The sequence below is a fragment of the Crinia signifera genome, chromosome 7 (genome assembly GCF_055691185.1).
Source record: "Crinia signifera chromosome 7, ASM5569118v1, whole genome shotgun sequence".
Lineage (NCBI taxonomy): Eukaryota > Metazoa > Chordata > Amphibia > Anura > Myobatrachidae > Crinia > Crinia signifera.
Window position 1 is genome coordinate 23,743,840 of NC_139223.1, and position 22,256 is coordinate 23,766,095.

At 39.2% G+C, this 22,256-nt stretch overlaps 1 protein-coding gene across 1 annotated transcript; it reads right to left on the reverse strand.

The window, feature by feature from the left end:
* Positions 1-15,867: 15,867 nt before the first annotated feature.
* On the reverse strand, positions 15,868-16,503 carry LOC146021098 (olfactory receptor 1-like). The gene has a single exon (XM_083154900.1). It carries the CDS (start codon positions 16,501-16,503, stop codon positions 15,868-15,870), a length of 636 nt encoding a protein of 211 aa, XP_083011026.1.
* Between the last annotated feature and the right edge of the window lie 5,753 nt (positions 16,504-22,256).

Sequence of the window (22,256 nt, forward strand, 5' to 3'; positions counted from 1 at the left end):
AAACTAATAGCTAACAGACTCAACCCTCTGCTCCCCACTCTCATTAATCATGACAAAGTTGGATTTGTGCAGGGTAGACAGTCGCCTGACAACACTAGGAGAATAATCAACCTGGTTGAGGCCTTCTCTGGGTCGGGGGAACCGTTACTGCTGCTGTCCTTAGATGCAGAGAAGGCTTTTGATCGGCTCCACTGGGGCTACTTACAGTATATACAGTCCTACGCAAATTTGTGATAACGGGCCATGCACTAACGTCCATATCTGCCTTGTATTCTTCTCCATCAGCCAGAGTATTTGTGAGCGGTCTACTTTCCTCCTCCTTTACGATCTACAATGGAACTCGCCAGGGCTGTCCCTTGTCCCCCTTCATTTTTGCACTGGCCATAGAACCATTGGCCGAAACTATAAGATCCTCAGATGCTGTTGTGGGCCGGAGGATATCGGGCGTGGCTTGCAAAATTTGCCTATTTGCGGATGACGTCTTGCTATCTCTCACTGACTCAGAGGGTTCCCTTCCTAACTTGCATAGGATATTAGATGATTACTCAGCAGTGTCTTACTATAAATTAAATGGGGCCAAGACTGAAGCTCTCCCCATTAATTTCCCCACTGACCTCCTCCAATTGCTACAAACTAAATATCAATACTTCTGGCAAATTAATAGACTTAAATATCTGGGAATTCACATTACCCCCACTATTGACAAACTAATCCCAACTAACCACTGTATGTCCCACTTCTCCACAAGATCTCACTGCTGTCCACTGATTGGATGATGTTGCAAATCTCATGGCTTGGCAGAATTGCAGCTTTGAAGATGATGATATTACCTAAGATTTTATACCTATTTGGAACCCCTTCTACTCCCTACATACATGTTAAATAAATTCCATTCAGCATTTAGTAAATGCGTGTGGAAAGGAGCTAAACCTAGATTAGCCCAGAAGATCCTTTCATTATCAAAACAGGAGGGGGGGGGTGGCGTTCCCAGACCTGCACAATTACCAAATTGTGAGTATTCTCGCTCAGGTCGGTGCTTGGTTTGAGATAGATGATCCTAAAGTGTGGGTGACCTTGGAACGTAATTTAATCTCCCCATTCCCAATCATAGACAGTCTGTGGCTCCCCATATTGATTGATATACGCCTATTGGTTCCGATCTCCTCGGTCCTACATACCCGTAAGGCTTGGCTGGAGGTGGTAAAGACATCCTCAGATATTTCATTACCCTTAACTCAGCTGTCATTCTCAGCCATTGCCTCCCTGATACCAAATCTTTCTTTCACATCATGGGTCTCTCAAGGGGTGTTATCACTCACAGAAGTTACATCCTCAGGTTCTTTATTAACATGATCACAACTCCATTCTCAATACTCCCTCTCCCACAAGGACTTCTTTAAGTTCCTACAACTTAGGCATTTTGATGTAACCCCAACACCTCATGTTGTGTCCACATTCCCTTTGTATTTACTCAATAAAGTGACCAGAGTTAATAGTATAGGTGGTATCACCTGGTGGTGCAACCTATTGATAGAACCATCGGCCTTTATTTAATTCCCCACCTTACTGAAATGGGAACAGGATTTGTCCGAAACTATCCGTGAAGAAGAGTGGCATCAAATCTTCCAAATCTGCTTCAAAGTGTCTAAATGTATTTCCCATACCGAACAATACTATAAATTACTCCACCATCTATATATAACTCCAGTATTACTGCATAAAATCAGCCCTGCCAACCCTGATCTATGTTGGCGAGGATGCGTCTATGTTGGCTCCCTACTCCACATACAGTATTCTGGGATTGTCCATATATTTCCGGTTTTTGGAAAGCGGTGTTTGTATTAATATCAACAGTCTTGAAAATTCCTATTTCCCAGACTCCAAAATTGGCTATTTTTCATTTATATAATGGAGGCCTTTCTAGTAATGACAGATGTTATCTAAAACCCTGATTGCACAGTATTGGCGCTCCACCCGCATCCCAACCATCCCTCAAATTGAACAAGCCGTTCACCACCACTGCCAATTTGAATCTGCTGGAGTGCGTAACTCTTCTTCAACCTCCAACCCATTAATTAGATGGCTTGGCTGGACTGAATATTGAAATAAATAAGGATATATTCCAAACGCTGTCTGTATATGAACTTTCTCCTTCTCCCATTCTCACAGATGGTGTATATGTGAAGCAAAGAGAAGGGTTAAATGTGTAGAACTGTAATTTTCGTTTAAAAAAAAAACATATATGAAACAAGAGTAGAACGTACCACACTGACAAAAGGAGTGTGTGTCAGAAGCTCATAAAGGTATCTTTTATGGTGATTTTATATGACCTTCACTAGACTCCACCAGGGTGTCCAAGTAATTCAATTAAGCGTACATTTTCACTCACTCGGATTAAATGGTGTAACACATATAAAGGTTTCTTTTTTAGGTAAGCGTACCAGTAACTCACAATTCACAGGAATTTTCAAAGCACATCTGGGTTTCTTTAACTTGAAAAATACTTTTATTACCAAAAAAACAATTAAAATAGGACCACAGGTACACTGAAGAATAGATCCAAGGGTGGGTGGATGGTATTAGTGAGACTCACACTAATATTACATCAAAAACTTTCCAGATAAGTCAGAGATGTTGGTGAGTGAACACCCAGTACCTTAGTTCAATGTCCAGCAGTGACAAGGTAGTCCAAAGTTAAAGGGGGAAAAAATTGTGCAAGTCCATTCAATGTGTTTCGATTAAAATATTTTTCAAGGCCTGTCTCTGGAGTGAACTGCATCCATATTTATGCCCAATAACCACGAAGTAGGTACTCCGGAAAGAGGAGGGGTCACAGCGGGGTTATTTCATAAAAGTATATCTAGACATATCATAAAAAGATAATATAAATTATAATATTGCTTACAGCAAAAGAATTAAAGTGAAATCTCAAAGACACAAAAAAGCCAGGTGGATATAAATAAAGCGCCTGTGCGTTCCTCATGCTTGGAATGCACGGATATCCAGGTTCATTATGCCTGGTTTCATACTTCCTGTAGTGACGCTATGAACCCTTTGCTGGGGAGAGCGTCTGTGTACAGGGGGCTGGAGCCATACCTAAAAGATGGCTGTATATCATTGGCCGGGAGGAGCATCTGTCAGCAGGGGGCTGGAGCCAGCGCTGCGCCCGGAGTGGGCCCTCCGTCGCGCATCACCTGGTGTCCGCCCTCCTAATGACGTCAGCCTCACGCCGAGTCTTAGAAGCGCTAGTTCCTGGATTTCAATGGAACGCATGGCGCTGTATTAGAGATGTTTACTGTGGAACACACGGCCATCTTACAAAGGAAAAGTTACAGGTGCTTGATATTTAAAAGTGCATATTGATAAACAACATATATAAAGTGCTTATGCATGGAAACAATGATTTGTATAAAATGAAATTAATAATAAAACTATTATTTGGAACACATGACTATCTCGATTTTGCATATTACAGGTGATAAATACATGGAAAAACAGGATACATCTTTTGGAAATGCTATATTTATAAAGGGCTTATTTGAATTAGAGGGGAGTCAATTAAAAATAGAGGAGTGTCAATTAAAATCTAAGAAAAACAATTTAAAACAATTTAAAAATTCAATTTAAAAACCACTTCAACTCAAAATCTGCATTAAGTCCATTAGGGACCATTGTATCCAAATTAAAAATCCATTTAATTTCAGCTCTCGCTAGTTTACTCTCTATATCTCTATCTTTCCAGTTTGCTTTAATATTCTGAATGCCCATAAACCTTTTTATTGCATTAACCAAGCAGTTATGTCTTAATTTAAAATGCTCAGATAGGGTATGTGTGACCTGTCCCTTTTTGATATTTCTCACGTGCTCAGAGATTCTTGTTTTTAGAGCTCTGGTTGTAGGTCCAACATAAATCAATCCACATTCACATTCAATAAAATATATAACATTACTAGTATGGCAGGTAATAAAATCTTTAATTTTAAAATTCCTACAGTTTATTCTAAAATCTGTAAACTTCGATGTTTTAGCAGGGATGGCTCTACATGCTATACACGTTCCGCACCTGTGAAAATCCTGTGTGCGGACTGCGTTAATAGCTTCAAAGGGAAGGGCACTTTTTACTAGAGCATTTTTAAGATTTGGGGCCTTCCGATAGATAAATTACGGTTTTATTGGTAGTGAATCTTTAAGAACTGGATCTCTTAAAAGAATGCTCCAATGTTTTTTGATGATGCGTTCCATTTGTTTGTATTCAGCACTAAAGCCTGAAAAGAAGGCCCATTCTATATCACTCTTGTCTGTGGGCTCTCTTGTTTTTTTCTTTAACAGGGACTTTCTATCCATCAGATTCACTTCTTCTTTTACATTTTCAATACTTTACATTTTATAGCCTTTATTAATAAATCTTTTGCCCATAGTGGACATTTGGGTTTCAAGGAGGTCGACCTCACTACAATTTCTTTTTAATCTAAGGAATTGACCCTTTGGTATTCCCCTCAACCAATTAGGGTGGTGATTACTATTTTGTGGGATGTAGCTGTTGGAGTCTGTCGGCTTTGAATAGTAGCTGTTGGAGTCTGTCGGCTTTGAATAGCCTTTTGTTTGTATTTTATTCTCCTTGATATAAATCGTGAGATCCAAAAAATTGACACCCATGGCTGTTCCAATCTTCTGGAGATAATAATCACCCTCAAAAAAAGAAGTAATTATTTGTTAGAATAAATTCTATTCCTTCAAGAATAAAATCATTTTTTTCTTTTTGCATCTCTGATTTATCCAAGTGCCATTTTACCGATTGAATTCCCTGTTCGTGTTGAATAATTGTGTATAAGGAAGTGACGTCGGCTGTCACCAAAGTTAAATTTTCTACTTCTTTTATTTTTTCCAATTTGTTAAATATGTCGAGTGTGTCTCTTAGGTAAGATTGACCTTCTTGGATGAATGTTTGTAGGTAATAATCTATAATCTCTGAAAGGTTTGTAGTAAATCTGCCTGACCCTACAATAATTGGACGTCCTGGGGGGGGCAATGGGGTCTTTATGTACCTTAGGAAGGCAATAAATGGATGGAGTTTTCAGATTCTGTATATTTAAATATTCAAATTCTGTTTGGATATTACACCATTTGCTAGATACTTCTCCAAAAGTTTAAGATAGTTATTCTTAATCTTTGCTGTAGGGTCATTTTTTAAGTTTACATAGGTGTTGTCACTTTTTAATTGGCTTTCAATTTCTTTTACATATTCTGTTTTATCTAAAATCGCTATGCCCCCCCCCCCCCCTTTATCACAGGGCTTTATTACAATGGAATCATCATTTTTTCAAAGCTTTAATGGCTTCTCTCTCTTTCTTTGTAATATTCTGAATCTTTCTATTTTTAGTTCTATTTTTCATTGATTTTAGATCTAAAATCACGGATTTAATGAAACAATCTAACATACTACCTTTTACATGCACTGGGTTGAAAGTGGATTTTTTCTTGAACTTTGATGGCTCATTAGTGGTCACTTCGCCCTCTGTTTCCTTTATTTTAAAGAACTTTCTTACAGTTCATTTTCTAGAAAATTTATGAACATCAACAAATGTCTTAAAGTGATCTATTTCGTTATCCGGGGCAAATTTGAGTCCCTTTTTAAGGATTTTATCTTCCTCCTTTGTGAGGGTTCGAGCACTTGAATTGAATATTTTAGTTGCTTTATCTTTATCTGATTCATTGTTAGATGTAATATTATTTTTTTCACCTGGTGTCCGCCCTCCTAATGACGTCAGCCTCACGCCGGGTCTTAGAAGCGCTCGTTCCTGGATTTCAATTTAACGCATGGCGCTGTATTAGAGATGTTTACTGTGGAACGCACAGCCATCTTACAAAGGAAAAGTGACAGGTGCTTGATATTTAAAAGTGCATATTGATAAACAGCATATATTTATTTATTATTTACTTATTTGCAGTTTCTTATATAGCGCAGCAGATTCCGTTGCGCTTTACAATAGATATATTAAGTGCTTATGCATGGAAACAATGATTTGTATACAATGAAATTAATAATAAAACTATACTGAATATTGGACCACTACTCAATTGTTCTGGAATGGGCGGTTGATCTCACTCAATAGACCAGTCTCTCCATGCCACATTCTCTTTTTTAGCGCCTTCTGACTGACGTTCATATATGTAATTATGGTTGTTCCTATATATGTACTTGTGACAATACCAATGTGTGCCTTTCCTTGTTTTTATTTTCCCCTGTTTTGTTTTGCCTTGCCTTTCTGTATCTTATTATTTTGTTTGCTATTACATAAAACCAATAACAACTAATGTTTTAAAAAAAAAAAAGTTTGTTTTTACTGTTATATTTAATTAAATAAACTTTTTGGGAATTTTTCACATACAGTACAGTAGAAACTGAACACTATCAAAGATGAAACGCATTGGGTGATAAAAAAATCATGTTCAAAAGTGAGCTGAACAATTTGACAATCTCATCCTGTGAATACAGTAGCTTACAGTTAAGTTTAACTACAGTACATCTGTCTCACAATTGGCCACAATATATGTGTGGTAAAAGTACATTTTCAGCTGTGTTTTACAATAAATCATGTTTTGATATTATTGGGTCTTCTCTGGATTTTAATACCTATAATTGGAGAATTATCCTCCTAAACATTGATATAATAAAGGTTGAAAATCTTAAAGATAATAGGTAATTAGCCACTACTGACCACCCCTTTGTATATATAGTTTGGGCTTTGCAAAAAAAAAACACTTAAGAGATAATGGGGGTAGGGATGAAGAGAGAGTACTACAGTATATAGAGCAAACACAAATTTACAGAAAAAGCTTAATATACATTTTTTAGTTCTTCAACTAATTATTAAATTATTTATTGTAATGTTAGTTTTGTAAAAAATGTTTGACTGCTGTCATTTAGCTGTGTACATTCTAGAATCTCTGACTTGAAAGACCCACACTGTTGTATAGGAACAGTTAATATAAGTACATTTTTAAAGTTTTTGTTTACTGTTATAATTAATTAAATAAACTTTATTGGAAATTTTGCATACGGTTGAAACTGAACACCCTCAAGGACGAAACGAATTGGATGATAAAAAAAATCATGTTCAAAAGTGAGCTGAACAAGTTGTTAATAAACTGGAGTCCTATTGGTGCAGGAGTACCTCCTACAATTCCATTGTCCGGCGCGCAACTCTGGTAAAGTTAGGGAAACTGCAAACCTGATGTATATCACTCCATACAGGATTACAAATTAATGCCAAGGACTATTCACCAAGAGCGGGACTGGTAAATATAAGGTGGCATTCACCTCATTGTATCTGCATACTTATGCCCAAAAGTGATAAAGAGCCATTTCTAGCCTCATAGCCTCAGCCATTTAATCAATGACTTTTAAGTGTTACATGTTGTGAGTCTTGTTTGTCCTGTGTGTGTATTTCTTGTAAAGTGCACTTTCATGAAATTTGTATATTTTTCTTATCATGTTTTAATATTAATAAAAAAGTTTATATGAACTTACATAGTTGTATTGGTATTTGCATGATTGAGCACAGCTGCACCCCTTAGCAGACTTTGTGGCTGATTGCCACTTAGACTGTAACATTTCCATTTATTGTATCCCAGAGGTACACACCCTCTTAGTAGGTGCTGCAGCACTGCCCGATCATTTAAAGTGACTGTGTTACTATACATTGAAGTATAATTTCTGGATATTACAGTAAAGTGCATTTGTTGCCAGCGCTTTTGAGTGACTATTGTCACAATAGTTTAGCTTTTTCTTGTTAATAAACTCATCCTGTGAAAAAAAGCTTAATTACAGTACATTTGTCTCACAATTGGCCACAATATATACTTTAGAGGTGTATATAGTATAACAGTGTAGCAGTACATATTTAAGTATATTTTAGAATAAATCATGTTTTGAAATTATTGGGTCTTATCCTCCTAAACATCAATATAATCTTAAAGATAATAGTTAAGTAGCCTTTACTTAATTTTTGGCACTTTCCTGGACCACCCCTTTATATCTGTCTGTCTGTCTATCTACAGTATCTATCTATCTATATACTGTATATATAGTTTGGACTTTTGTAAAAAAAAAAAACTACTTAAGAGTTCATAGAGGTATGGATGAAGAGAGAGTGCTGAATCCATCCATTATGCCCTTTTTAGGTCAGCCTGTCAACAGACTAATTAGCACCTACTTCTGAAAGAGGAGGAGTGACATAAGGTGTGTTAGGGTTTTACTTGTTCTTGCTACCTGGGGAAACAGGCAGGGCTAGGGGGTGTGTGGCTAGCTGGCAAAGAGGAGAGACGTGCTTCACTTGTGCTCCTGCAATATCTCTTCTACATTAGCCCACCAGTTCCTACCAGTGTGCCAAGGCCCAAGGCCAAACATCAGTCAACCCTACTGGGGGACAGGCTCCTTAGCCATCCCTGCAGGTTGTGGCCTACTCACCCCTCCTGGGGCCGGGACCTCGATTGCGGGGACACGCAGTCGGTGCCGCCTAGTGACTGCCTGCACATCAGTGCCTGTCCTGGTGGGTACTGCTCCAAACTTCTCCTGCCCGCGGCCCCAGTGCTCTGCATACCCGCCTCTCCCCTACATGCACCCACCGGGGACCCACGGAAGCTCTGAACACCGGAGCTCTCATAGCCGGCGACTATCTTGGATGAGGGAGATGGGCCGCTGCAGTGCTGCCTCCTCCCACTGGACGTGGCCTGCTGTGAACCTTGCCTACTCTCCCCAGGGAGCCTCTACTAAGATAAAGAGGGGAGATACCTGATTCTAGTGGGGAAATTAGAGGACATAGAGGTTACCCTTGTCTCACTATTTACCCCGGATATTAACCAAATTGAGTTCCAATGCAAACTTTTTCAGACAATGCGATTGGTTCAGAGGGGACTTGTGGTTGTTATGGGCGACTTTAACCTGGTTCTGAATGAGAAACTTGATAAATCCCCTTCGGTACTTATGTATTATCTGGGCTCCCATGTTAAATGCACCCCATTTTTTCATACCCCTACTATCCAACTACACATGGAGTTGATTTTATATAGTGTGGCGAGCGCAGCGAGCCACCGTACCCGAAGCGTGGCGAGGGGACGCGTTCTCATAAGAAAAACGGGAGCCCATTTATTACATAAATACCTTCCCTGCCCAGTCCAGGTCGCTTCCGAATTGCCACCCATTACTCACTCTTAGTCACTTACTTACTGAGTTCGACCTTTACAATGCATGGCGCACGCAATTACCTTCAGTTAAAGATTATACCTTTTTCTTGCATGTTCATAACTCATACTCGCATATTGATCTAATAGTGGTGGATAAATGGTCACGGCAACACACTACCAAATCAACTATTGTGCCAATTACATGGTCTGATCATGCGACGGGGACTTGGACATGGAGCTCTAATCAAACAAAATCCTTTCCTAAACCATGGAGACTACCGGATTACATTTTAGACTCCCCGAGGCCTCATTACTTCTCTCAAACGCCCTCTCTACATACTTAGAACATAACTCTGCATCTGATACCTCAATCTCAACCCATTGGTGTGCCTTAAAAGCGGTCCTTAGGGTGGTTATCATCCAAACTGGAGCCAGGTTGAAGAAGCAACGATTGATAATGCAGGAGGAATTGGAGTTGAAGCTACTCCAAGCTGTGTCCCTTAACAGATGCCGACCCTCTCGCATCTTGAAGCGAGAAATTATATCAATTAGAAACCAACTCCAAAAACTCTTTTTAAACTGTATGAAGTATGCATCCTCTAAACTCCAACAGATATTTTACCCCCCGGGTAATAAATCTGGCAAATTTTTAGCCCATAAATTCCACCTTCGCCAAACTAGGAACAGAATTAAATTCATTCAGACTCAAGGAGGACAGACGTTGTTAAACCCCTCTGGTATAGCGGACGCGTTTGCTAAATTTTATGACAATCTCTATAACCTCGATTCGGACCCTAATACTCCGCAACCCAACCCTACCTTAATAGCTTTTTAGATTCCCTAAACGTCCCCAAAGTGCCCTCAGAAGATTTAGCTTCACTTAACGCAAAATGGTCAGTGGAAGAAATTGCGCAAGTAATTAAATCCCTGCCCCGAGCGAAGGCCCCAGGCCCGGATTGTTTTACCAATGCATTTTATAAAAAATACTCTAAGGAACTTGCACCTTCCCCTGCCTCCTTGTTTAACTATGCCACTGAAGCAGGTATACTTCCGGATGAAATGTTACAGGCCCGTATTATTACGATCCATAACCAGGGAAAAGACCCTTCGCTTTGTCAAAACCGATAGCCCTGCTAAACACTGACCAGAAGATTTTCTCAAAATAAATTGCAAACAGATTAGCCCCTCTAATTCCAAATCTAATCCATCCGGATCAAGTAGGTTTTGTCAGAGGTCGCCAAGCGACAGATATTTGTCCTTGCAGAATACATCTCTCGCAAAGGAGACAAAGCACTCTTCCTATTTTTAGATTCTGAGAAGGCCTTTGATAGGCTTCACTGGGGCTTTCTCACAGAAACATTGATAAGATTTGGCCTCTGGGGCCCAATCCTTTCCTCCATACTGGCACTTTATAGCTCACCCAAAGCAGTAGTGTTTAGTAATGGTTTTCGCCTCCTTTTAAGATCTCCAATGGAACAAGGCAAAGGACTGACGTATCGTCATTGCGAGGGGTTCTATAGCTAATACATACATGATAGGTCCCCTGTCACCTATCATATATGTATTAGCTATAGAACCCCTCACAATTACGATACGTCAGTCCTTAGCCTTCCCAGGTGTAAGTGTGGGCTCATCTAATCATAAGATAAGTTTGATGATGACATCCTTCTCTTGGCAACAAAACCTGACACATCATTACCTGCCCTACTTGCCATTATTGACCGTTTTAGCACAGCGTCATTCTATAAACTCAATACGACCAAGACTGAAGCCCTGCCATTCAACCTGAATGTAAATAAAATCTCTGCATTTCAAAGGCAATATAAATATAATTGGAAGAAGGATTACATTGTATACCTTGGAGTTAATATCCCCAACTCCTTAGCCACAGTCACAGACATCAACTTCATTCCCCTGATTTCCCAGATTGATGCATTATTAAAAGCTTGGTTTAGTCTGGAAATAACTTGGCTTGGTAGGATTTCAGCATTTAAAATGTCAATATTACCAAGACTAATGAACCTTTTTCGTGCAATCCCATACCTAGTCCCACAGAAAACCATTAACCAAATTCACTCTATAATTTTGAAATATATTTGGAAGAACCCCACCCCCACCCACATGGCATATAAGAGATTAACTAGATTGCGGAAACAGGGTGGCCTAGAAGTCCTGGACTTAATGTAAAGAAAAACCACCTAGCTTGTTTAGTGGCCCAAATTAATGACTGGTCTTTACCTTAAGGCAAAAAACAATGGGTTGATCTGGAAACTCAGTTGTTCTCCTGTACATCTCTAATAGATCTCTTCTGGACCCTTTCTCAACAGAGACCCTCATACATTCATACACGTGCTGTCTCAGATTCCCTCTCATGACCCACATGTCACACACTAGTGATATCTTCAAAATTTGTCTCCCTCCCTTCCTGCGACCTCTCTCTGCATGCCCTATTAAAATTATTGCCAAATATAAAACGAACTAACTGTGGTATTGTTTCTATCACCACATTAGTAGATGGTGTTTCTATAACCCCCTTTAGTTCTCTTCAACTTCAATTTAACCTCTCAGATAGGGAACTATTTTCCTATGGCCGGATTGTTCATTGGCTGAAGAGTGTAGTAAGATCATCATCATGCCACCAGTGGGAAAAAATCTATCTCAGATATCTACAGATGTAGCATCTCTCTTCTTTGAGAGACGCTAGTGCCAGGGGTGCGCGTGCACGAGATGCTCGTGTGCCCCATGGCAACGGAGCCTTCCGGGGGTCCCACGCTGCTTCCCCCGCCGTAACCGCCGGTTCCCCTCATGGCTCCGACCCCCCTGAACTGGGCAGTGTCTCCCTGAAGCGGAGACAGCGCCCAGCCGCCGTGATACTGGGACGCGCATACCAGTCCCTATCGCCGGTGCTCGCCAGTGAAAGGGATCTGGCGGGCGCCCAGCAAAGAAGACAGGCGCTACATCTGTAAATGTAGCAACCACTTAGAACTGCATTTCAAACTCATACATGACTTATACTTTACCCCTGCTAAACTGCATAGAATCTGGCCCTCAATCCCCAACCTTTGTTGGAGAAATTGCAACGAGATTGGAGACATCTACCACATCTTCTGGGCCTGTTCGAAAATAAGACCTCTCTGGAAGGGAGTCTTCGATGTTGCTTCCAGAGTCCTTGGAGTCTTAAATTAAGAATACCCATTATCGGCGTTGCTTCACGTCTATCCACCAGATATTCTACAGCCCAAATGTTAAGTATTAGGCCATTTTTTCATAGCCACCCATGTCGCAATAGCCCAAGACTGAAAAAAACTCCTCTCTTCCCCCATTTTGTAAAATTATCAGGAAAATCCACCACTCGACTCGTTCTAAATGGAAACAATGGGCCTACCTCCCTCCCCCAAACCTTCTTCCCCAACGGTGACATGGACTTTGTGCGGGAGTCTATAACTTCGACAGAAGGGGCAACCCTACTATTTGATATGGCATAATTTACTGGAGAAACCACCTAGTTTATTACCTTATATTATAACCGAATCTTATTGTTTGCTTTGTTCACACTTTTGTTTTATGTGATACTAGTGACCAGCCCCAGCTTCGCATGGGAAGTACTAATTAAAAATCATTGGTATGCATGGAATCAGTACGTCTTCGCCTTTGAATTTTCCACCGATGATTGTTGCCTCGATTAAATTTGGTGACAATTTTTGATGGTCAATCTGGTTCCGTTGCACAACTTTGGTGAAAATTGCCAAAAAAAAATTCTGTTGATCCGATCGCTACCAAACTTCACAGTATCACCCGATGGACTAATCTGAAGACTACCTGAAAATTTCATCAAAATCGGTCAAGCCATTTTAGAGTCCATAGTGAACATATACACATACACATATACACACATCGATTTTTATATATATAGATTACTATTACATTTATGCTGTTTATATTTAAACCAATGTATGTTGGATTATACCCTTTCCCCCCTCCAACCCCATCATTATTCTGTACCCTTTATCCCTTCTGTGCGTAACAGAGCAAAACCTTTAATAAAAATTATCTTGAAAACTTACAAACATTATAATTCTGCTTTAAATACCTAAAGTCTGTGAGGGTGGATTTTGTAACATTGTACATTACTGTATATTTACAATTGTTTCTCATGTTAAATGATATACCTGCCTGGTCTGTCTCTAAATTGTAAGGATCACATCCAATATTTTCTTTATTTAGTGCTCACATAGAGTGTCCTCAATCCTTGATATGTGTATTTGTCTGTTTTTTTTTTTTTGTATGTCCATGTCTAGTGCTTATTTTAAATACTAACTAATAAAGATACAATTTTAATATACTTAATTAACACAATGCGAACATCCCATTAACTACAGTAATGTGTTAATAATCATCCAATTACCTCGTAGAGGGCTCTTGTAAATTGATAACCTTGCTAGTCAACCCCAAAAAACCTATCTTGCATAACATTCTATATTTTACTATAATTATCAAAGTAAGCGTGCCTCGACAAAAAGAGAGTCTTTTCCTTCTTCTTCTTTCTAAACACCTGTTCTAATGCTAAAATTATTGAATGTCAATTGGTGGAGCCTAATTTGTGTGTTTTGTACTGCTCATAATTGAGAACCCAGTGTGCACAAGATCCAGTGGGGAAGTAAAATGCATTTCAATTCAGCATCACACTCCTAGAGACGAAATGTCCCTCTAATATTAACATCAACAACCAAATGTGAGCATTGGTACTAGTCACAAGCCAAAGTAACTCATTAAAAAGTATGATTAATACATATAATGGTTGATGTATCAAGCAGTGAAAGGAGTTGAGAAATGGACCAGTGGAGAAGTTGCTCATAGCATGTAAATATCATGTCGAAGAATTAATTAATTTGATAAATGCTACTTCAAAGCTGATTGGCTGCTAAGGGCAATTTCTCAACTAGTCCACTTCTCCATTTTTTTGTGGCTTGATACATCAACCCCCTTATTTACTGTAGTGAGATCACACTCTATGAGGTAATCCAATTAGGTGCGATTCTGCAAAGCGAAACGGACAGCCACCAATTTGATCACACACCTGTCCGCTCATTCTGTGACCAGACCTGCTTTCATTTTATCTCCACAGCCGCTTTATAAATTTGGACTCTAAACAGCCAGCACACAAAGTGGAACTCCATAAAAATAGGTGTTCCCTTATAAGGAGAGCACAGTCTCTCCCTCAAAGTCCTCTTCCTTGGAAAATCAGCCTCCAATATTTGGGGAACAAAAGGAAAGCATTATAGGAATGACACTAGACAGGAATACACTTGGACCTTGATTGAATATATCCATATTACTGAAACCTTCATGGTACCAGCTGTATTTTATTGTTACATAGCAAATTTATATTGCTTTTTAAGTACTGACTTTTATTTTAATAAATTACATTTGATATTTTATTACACCTGATGCATGTAGCGCAGTTTAACACTTCCTTTTTTGCGAGTCAGCATATGCAAGTGTGTGTGTTGGGGAGAGGGGTGGCGGTTTGTAAAGTAAGAATAAATAAAACATTTGAATTTTGATTAATTACAAAGAAATTGAAAAAAAAAATGCAAAAAGCCAACTTATTTTGTCCTAAAAAAATGACATGCAATTGTTGGCTTAATTAAGCTTATTGAAGGTTCAAAATGCCTGATTCATCATATCGGGCAATTGGCAATGGGTTCTGAAGCAAGTTCCCAAAATTGTAAACTGGACGTAAATATTTTCCCTACCTACAGTATTCACACCCTAGGGTAGTTCACACAAGTTTATAATTCTCCTGTTTCTATAGGACAATATACACATTTGTCAATCAAGACTTAAAAAGAAATCAAACCTATGACCTATTTAATTTATTGTACAAAATTATTCTGTGAGTAATGTTCACTAAATCTGTATTGAGATATGAGGACATCACATCCCACCAGACAATCCATCAGAAACTAACCTGCCTCGGCGTGTGTGAGACGCTGACGCTTACACTGTGGGACCCGTGCACAGGTGTACAGCTTGAGTGGGAGACGCCTGGAGGACGGATTGGCGCCAATTGCACGTGTATTTAAAGGTATTTGATATTGTGTGTATTTTACTTGTACCTGCCCCTTGAGAAAGGGGAATTATCCCCGAAACAAGCCGTTGGGGCTCTGCTACAATAAAATCCTTTTGTTTGGATAAATGCTGCAGTGACGTGTCTGTCTCCTGGACATTACCTGAGATACACAGCTCTCTCTCTCTCTCTCTCTCTATATATATATATATATATATATATCTATCTATATATATATATATATATATATATATATATATATATATATATATATATATACAGATTACAGGAACTGCTGCACAATACTTCACACAAGAACTGCACTTGATCTAAATATCCCTGGGAACAAGGCTATGCAGGCAGGAACTTGGCATGTCCCTAACTGAAATACAATGACCCATGAATATGGGGCAACCATACTTATGCAGGATTCAGTTTACATCTCCAGTTTAATTAAGTCTATATTTAACTTAAAACTGTTGCAATCTAATGTGTATTTATTTATAGACATATAATGCACAAATTATTCAATGTTAAATTAATGATAGTGCATTAAAGTGCTAACAGTGCATTTAGCTGTGTCAGCTTTAAATGCCCTTTACCTAAACATTTTAAACTCTTAATCTTAACCCCAGTAGTCTCTGCAGAGCCCTTTTCACATCTTTATTCCGTAGACTGTAGATCAGAGGATTTATCATGGGTGTGATAACTGTGTACACTGATGTAAAGATTGGTTCTAGGACATTGGAGTATTTTGATGGTGGCATCGCATAAACAGACAAACATGTCGTATAATACATAATGACAACGGTGAGGTGTGATGAGCAGGTGGAGAAGGCTTTCTTTCTGCCGTCCTTAGATTTTATCTGCAAGATGACCCTAATAATTTTGATATATGATGTTACACTGAACATTACAGGGAAAAGCCCCAATATCAAAAAATCTAGAAAGACAACAATATAAACATTTTCAGTGCCACCACAGGAGATGTCAATCAGAGCTTTAGCTTCACAGAAGAACTGGTGGATGGTGTTTTTTTGACAGAAAAACATTTGTGAGGCTGAAACTGTAAACAGAACTGAGTTTAAGAAACTTACTATCCAAGTGCCAGATGCCAATACCAAACAGTTTTTCTTGTTTAAAACATCATGATAGTGTAAAGGGTCACATATAGCAACATATCGGTCATAGGCCATAATGAATATTAGAATATCCTCTGTACCAGCAGCCAAAGCATAAAAATACATCTGGGTGAAGCATTGAATGAAGGACACTGTATTATCCCCAGATAGTAACATGTACAGCAGGTTAGGGACAGTAGTGGTTGTATAACAGAGATCTACTAAGGCCAGGTTACAGAGAAAAAGGTACATGGGGGTGTGTAACTGAGCATTTATGTATATCACTGTGATTATAATAGAATTAATGATCAGTACAAACACATAAAGGATGAAAAAGACGCTGACAATTAATAATGTATATCCGGATTTTGTGGAAAATGGAACTAAGTTGAATTCTGGTATATAAGTCTTGTTCACCATTCTATACTTAGGTGATTCTGCAAAGAAACATTATTATTAATATAAGTAGATCCTTTGCTTTTATTTATTTAATTGGCTTACAGTTTATAGTAAACCATATAATGTACATGTTTAGAAAAGTGATTTATTTTAGTAAAAATGTGTTGGATAAGTTTTATATAGATATTCTTGGTATAGTTCAATCATAAAAAAAGTCACAAATTCTGAATGGTTTTGGAAAAAAAATAATAATAGCCAGATTAGTGGATAAAGTGAACTTACTGTACAGTACAGTATTCTGGTTAATATATTCTGATAAACATTAGTAAACCTGAAGTTTTAAGTTGTGTTTGACTAGTATAGAACTATAAGTTGTTTCTCCCATATACAAAATGAGTGTGTCAAGATATTCTGTATTTTGGAATATTTGCATAATTTAATGTAGGGCAGAGGTTGACAAATGCGGTCCTCAAGGCACCCCAACGGTCCAGGTATTAAGTATATCCATGCTTGGCCACAGGTGACTTAATTAGTACCTCAGTCAGTCTGATGTAAGCATCTGTGTTGAGCCATGGATATACCTAAAACCTGGACCAGTGGGGTGCCTTGAGGACCTTTTTTGGGAACCTCTGATGTAGGGGATGGGATCCTAGTCTAAACATATATGTAGTAATGTTTTATATACATATTTGACACACAGCCTGAAGGTAATTTTATACAATATGTTTGGGCATGTACTATAACAAAGTTTGTGCGCATATATGAAATTAATTTATGTTTCATTTACATCTTATACAGTAAAAAACAGATTTATAATAATTTTGTACATTAAACAAAATGTATGTACATCAAACCATCAGATATCAAAGCAGTCACTACTGTATCCAAGTCATGCTAAAAAAAACTGTATTTTGGAGTATTTTGTATTTCAGAATTCTGGATGTAAGAGACTGATTATTTATAAATAACTCATCTGCTCAACAAATGCATCTACAGCAGTGGCTCCCAACAGTTTTTCTGTCCCAAACACCCCCTTCTCTCAATTTGAAATATCCCCAGTACTTAAGAGTGGAGAAGAAGTGAGCAGTATGTGTTTCCTTATATTAAGGAGTAGCAGAGGAGAAGTGTGTAGTCAGGAATCTGCGTCCGGCTGCTGGCTGTGTACTGTTTCTGGGGTTACACCTGTAGAATTAATGCTGCTTCCTCCACACATGTCAGTACGTGGCAGATGATCGCTGATGTCTGAGGTCAGTGTGGGTAGCTCCCAGTGAATTACTGGTCAGGCAAAATCACAAGGAGACGCTGATGACGCTGCAATTGGAAGTGACACCACATGGTTCATCGCCATGGCAATAGGAGACTTCTTCCACCTTCAGGAAACTTCTTCTTCCACCATTACCAATATTATGTTCGTGTCCCATCAAGTGGTCTGAAGAGTGCCTTCAGATTGGTAACCACTGATTTACAGCCAAGAAAAATGTGTAAAAACAGAAATTAATTTTATAAAGTACCATTTAAATCACGTAAAGTATTTTCTTTGTAGTGTATACAATCATAAAAAAAGCATCTGGTTTGAGGAATGTGGCTTCCAGATATTTAATCATGTAGCCAACATAAAACTTGCACTGTCCCTGCTGTATGCACCTACTACATTTTCCTGATTGAGTTATAAAGTGTTCCTAAAAAAATTTAAAATAATCAAACTTTAAAAAAGTTCTTACAGTACCTTGCAATAGTCTTATTAAATATATCCTTTTTAAACTACTGTATATACTCAAGTATAAGTTGACCCGAATATAAGCCAAGGCACCTAATTTTGCAACAAAAAACTGGGAAAACGTATTCACTCAAGTGGGACCATCACTCGAGTATAAGCCGAGGGGGGCTTTTTCAGCATAAAAAATGTTCTGAAAAAGTAGGCTTATACTCAAGTAAGATAAGATAAGATAAGATAAGAATTTATTATCATTGCAACACAATAAAAAAATAGTAAAACAACGAAATTATAATCTTGGTCACAAAAACAAAACAAATTTTGGTTAAAATCGGTAACTGCAGCTGGGTAAAAGATATTTTTCAAATATGAGGTTCTAGATCGAATATACCTTAACCGTTTATTAGATGGTAAGAAAGAGAAATCATGATTATATATATGAGTATATATGGTTTGTAAAGTTTTATATAATGTATACATTTAGCATTAATGCTAGTGTGCCTGAGAGAACACAATGGATGGGATGTAATGAAGTCTGAGTTTGGTGGTCATACGGGATGCCGGATGAAATCTGACATTTTTTAAAGGGGAACCATTAACAAGGCAAAACCAATCCATTTAAATTATAGCCCTTTAAAAAAAAAAAAATTGAATTTGACCGACATCCTGCACATCTTCTGAAACCAGACATCATTACATCCTACTGAATGTGTACTGTGAATATGTGAGTAACATATTTTTTTTTACTATTTTGCAGATGCATCGTGCAGATTTGTGGAATTATTGCAACTCACCTGTAAATCAGCATAAAATTCTGTAGAACACAGAGGTGGAAGAAAGCTTATCTATATACTGTGGCTCCCAACTCAATGGGGTATTTGTTAGCAGGTTACTACGGGGACTCAGGCAAAATAATGATATTACATCACCCGTAAACTCTACCCTTGTGTTTTAATTATAAACCTATTAAAGTTATGACAAACTATCCACTTTTTCTGTAGTTTTTAAGAAAGTGCTATATAGAGCAAAACAGTTTTACAGACAAAGCTTATTATACTTTTTTTAGTTCTTTAATTATTAAATAATTTATTGTAATGTTATTTTTGTAAAAAATTTAAGACTACGTAAATCTCTAAACTGCGACCTGTGTGTTGTCAGAAGGAAGTTGTCATTAGCTGAGTACATTCAGGAATCTCTGACTTCAAAGACCCACACTGTTTTATAGAAAGAGCTGGCTAGTTGAAATAAGTACATGTTAAAAGTTTGTTTTTACTGGGGGGCGTGGCCTAGCCGTGGAGGACGCAGCTTTTGTCCTAAAACTCCCCACTTTGGCCCCACCAGTCTCCGGCACCCTCTCTTGCTGCATACCTCTCAGGCAGGGACCCTCCGACTCAGGAGAGAACTTCTGGCGAAGCTGCGGGACGTGTAATCAGCCCCCGTTGACTGCAGCCTACTTCCTGCTGCAGGCCGCAGCCTCGATTTGTGCAGGCACACAGTGGCTGAGCTCCAGGAGGCGGATTGCGGCAAAAATGGAGCGCTGGACCTGCTGGAAGCCCAGAAACAGGGCTCTGTGGTAAGCAGACATCCCCCACCACCAGCGCTGCCCTCTGCCTCCTCACAGTGTGGCCCTGGAGCCCCCCACAGGAGAGTGAAACTCAATGCCTCCCCAGCTCTATTACTCCCGGTGGCCATCTTGGATCCTGGATCCTGCCCACACTGCAGCTACAAGTAGCTGCCAGCTCTGCAGCCAACTGGGTCTGCTATCAACTACAGATCTACTGTTAATAAATTGCCCTATAAAGTGACTTTCCTCCTGCCTTCCCCCTGGCCCATAACCCATCTCAATCAGGGGGTCAGTGATAGAGGAGGCCAGTGCTGGCACGGCCATTCTAGCTATGCCCAGGCTGCATGGTAGCTATATCGTTCATACTGATTTCCATGTCCTGCTGTCCTTGATTATGAAACCTCCAAAACCTTAAAGGATGCTGACACACTCCCTCACTCTGACATGACTTGCAAGCTACAAGAAAGTGATTGAATGTCACTGACCAAGCCGTGACCTGTATGCGGACTAGCGAGACCTTACACTTGACCCACATATCATTCTGTGAATCTCCTCATCCACTATACTCCCTGCCATAATTATGTCTCCTAAAAAAGCAAACAAACAGACTGGAGTCCCTAAGGTCAGCTTTTTTAAAACCTCATCTCAGTCCCTTAGCTCAAAGAAAGCCTCAAAGAAAGACTCTGGTGTAGCTTCATTGTCTGCACTCAGCTCACCATTTGAACCCTCAACGGCAGGTAATGGCCAGCAACTGCCTCAAGGGGACGATGCTCCCCTTACACTGGGACTGATGAAGCAACTACTGGCTTTGTTTAAAATGGACATGTCAGCAGAATTCAAATCCGCACTTCACTCTTGCCAGCAGGATATAGAGGCTTTCGGACATCGCACAGACCACCTTGAAAACAAGATGGATGAAGTAGTCAAATCACATAATGAACTTCTTGTTCTCCACGAGGGCGTTCAGGCTGAAGTGAAGGCCTTGTAGGCTAAGATTTGCGATATAGAGGACAGATCAAGACGCAATAACGTTAAAATAAGAGGAATTCCAGAAACCGTTACCAACGGAATATGTGACTGATCTTTTTACAAAATTGATGCCGACCACACAGATCACAGATTTCCTTATAGACCGTATCCACCGCTTACCAAAGGCGCGGAATGCTCCACAAGACACTCCTCGAGACACATTACTGCTTCTCCACTATTTCCATATCAAGGACTCGATCCTCAAGGCCGCTAGACCACCAAGCCGCTCCGCCTCTATCCTGGGAGACCTCCAGATTTTTGCTGATTTATCTGCGGCTACCCTCGCTCTCCACAGGTCATTCTACCCGGTTATGAAGGCCCTCTGAGAAGCCGATATCCCATACAGATGGGGATTCCCTACAAAACTGCTCATCTGGAAAAACGGCTCTACACTGGTGGCTTCTACACCGGCTGAGGGCTCAAAACTCTTGGCCTCCTGGAAGTTGGAGGGAGCCACTTCGAAGAGCCCGGATGAGCTGCACGTTTCCCGGGATTGGTCGGTGGCAGGCAAGCCCGATTAAGGCTATGACGTTTTTGAGGCTCTGGACTTTATCTCTCAATGCATATTCAGGTCCCACTCATAATCCATTGTTCGTTGTTTGCTTTACAGTTCCTCATGTTCCATTTTACTTAGAATTGCATTATACTAATTTAGCACTGCGACCATTTACAGGGCCTTTACAGTCCAATTAACATGTTCTCTACTCTCCGACACGCGAGTGCCTTATGGTAATTTTTACTATATCCTGTGTTCGAATTTGGTTTATAATATAGTACAGGTTAATTTTAGTATGGATGTTCATTATGGTTACCCTGTTATAATAATAACTGTAATCTTCACTGATTAATGGGGACTATGAGGACCACAAGTTATGTCCATTTTTTATATAGCCCTTTTTTTCTTTCAGCCCTCTCAGGAGTGAGGGTGTTTTCAGATATTCCCTCACGCTCTCATTGTGTCACCTAAGTCGGTGGCCCACAGTAGCCCCTTTATGGAGCTATTCCTTTCTCTTTTTTCCTTTTATTTTTCTTCAGGCCCCTACGTTCTCCTGTATATTTTGTTGTATTCTATTTCCATTTTTCTGTTGTTTTTACTCCCCTTTAGATTTATTTTGGATGATAATCGCACGCACACATTTATTTTTATATGCATGTTTAGAATTAACTATGAAG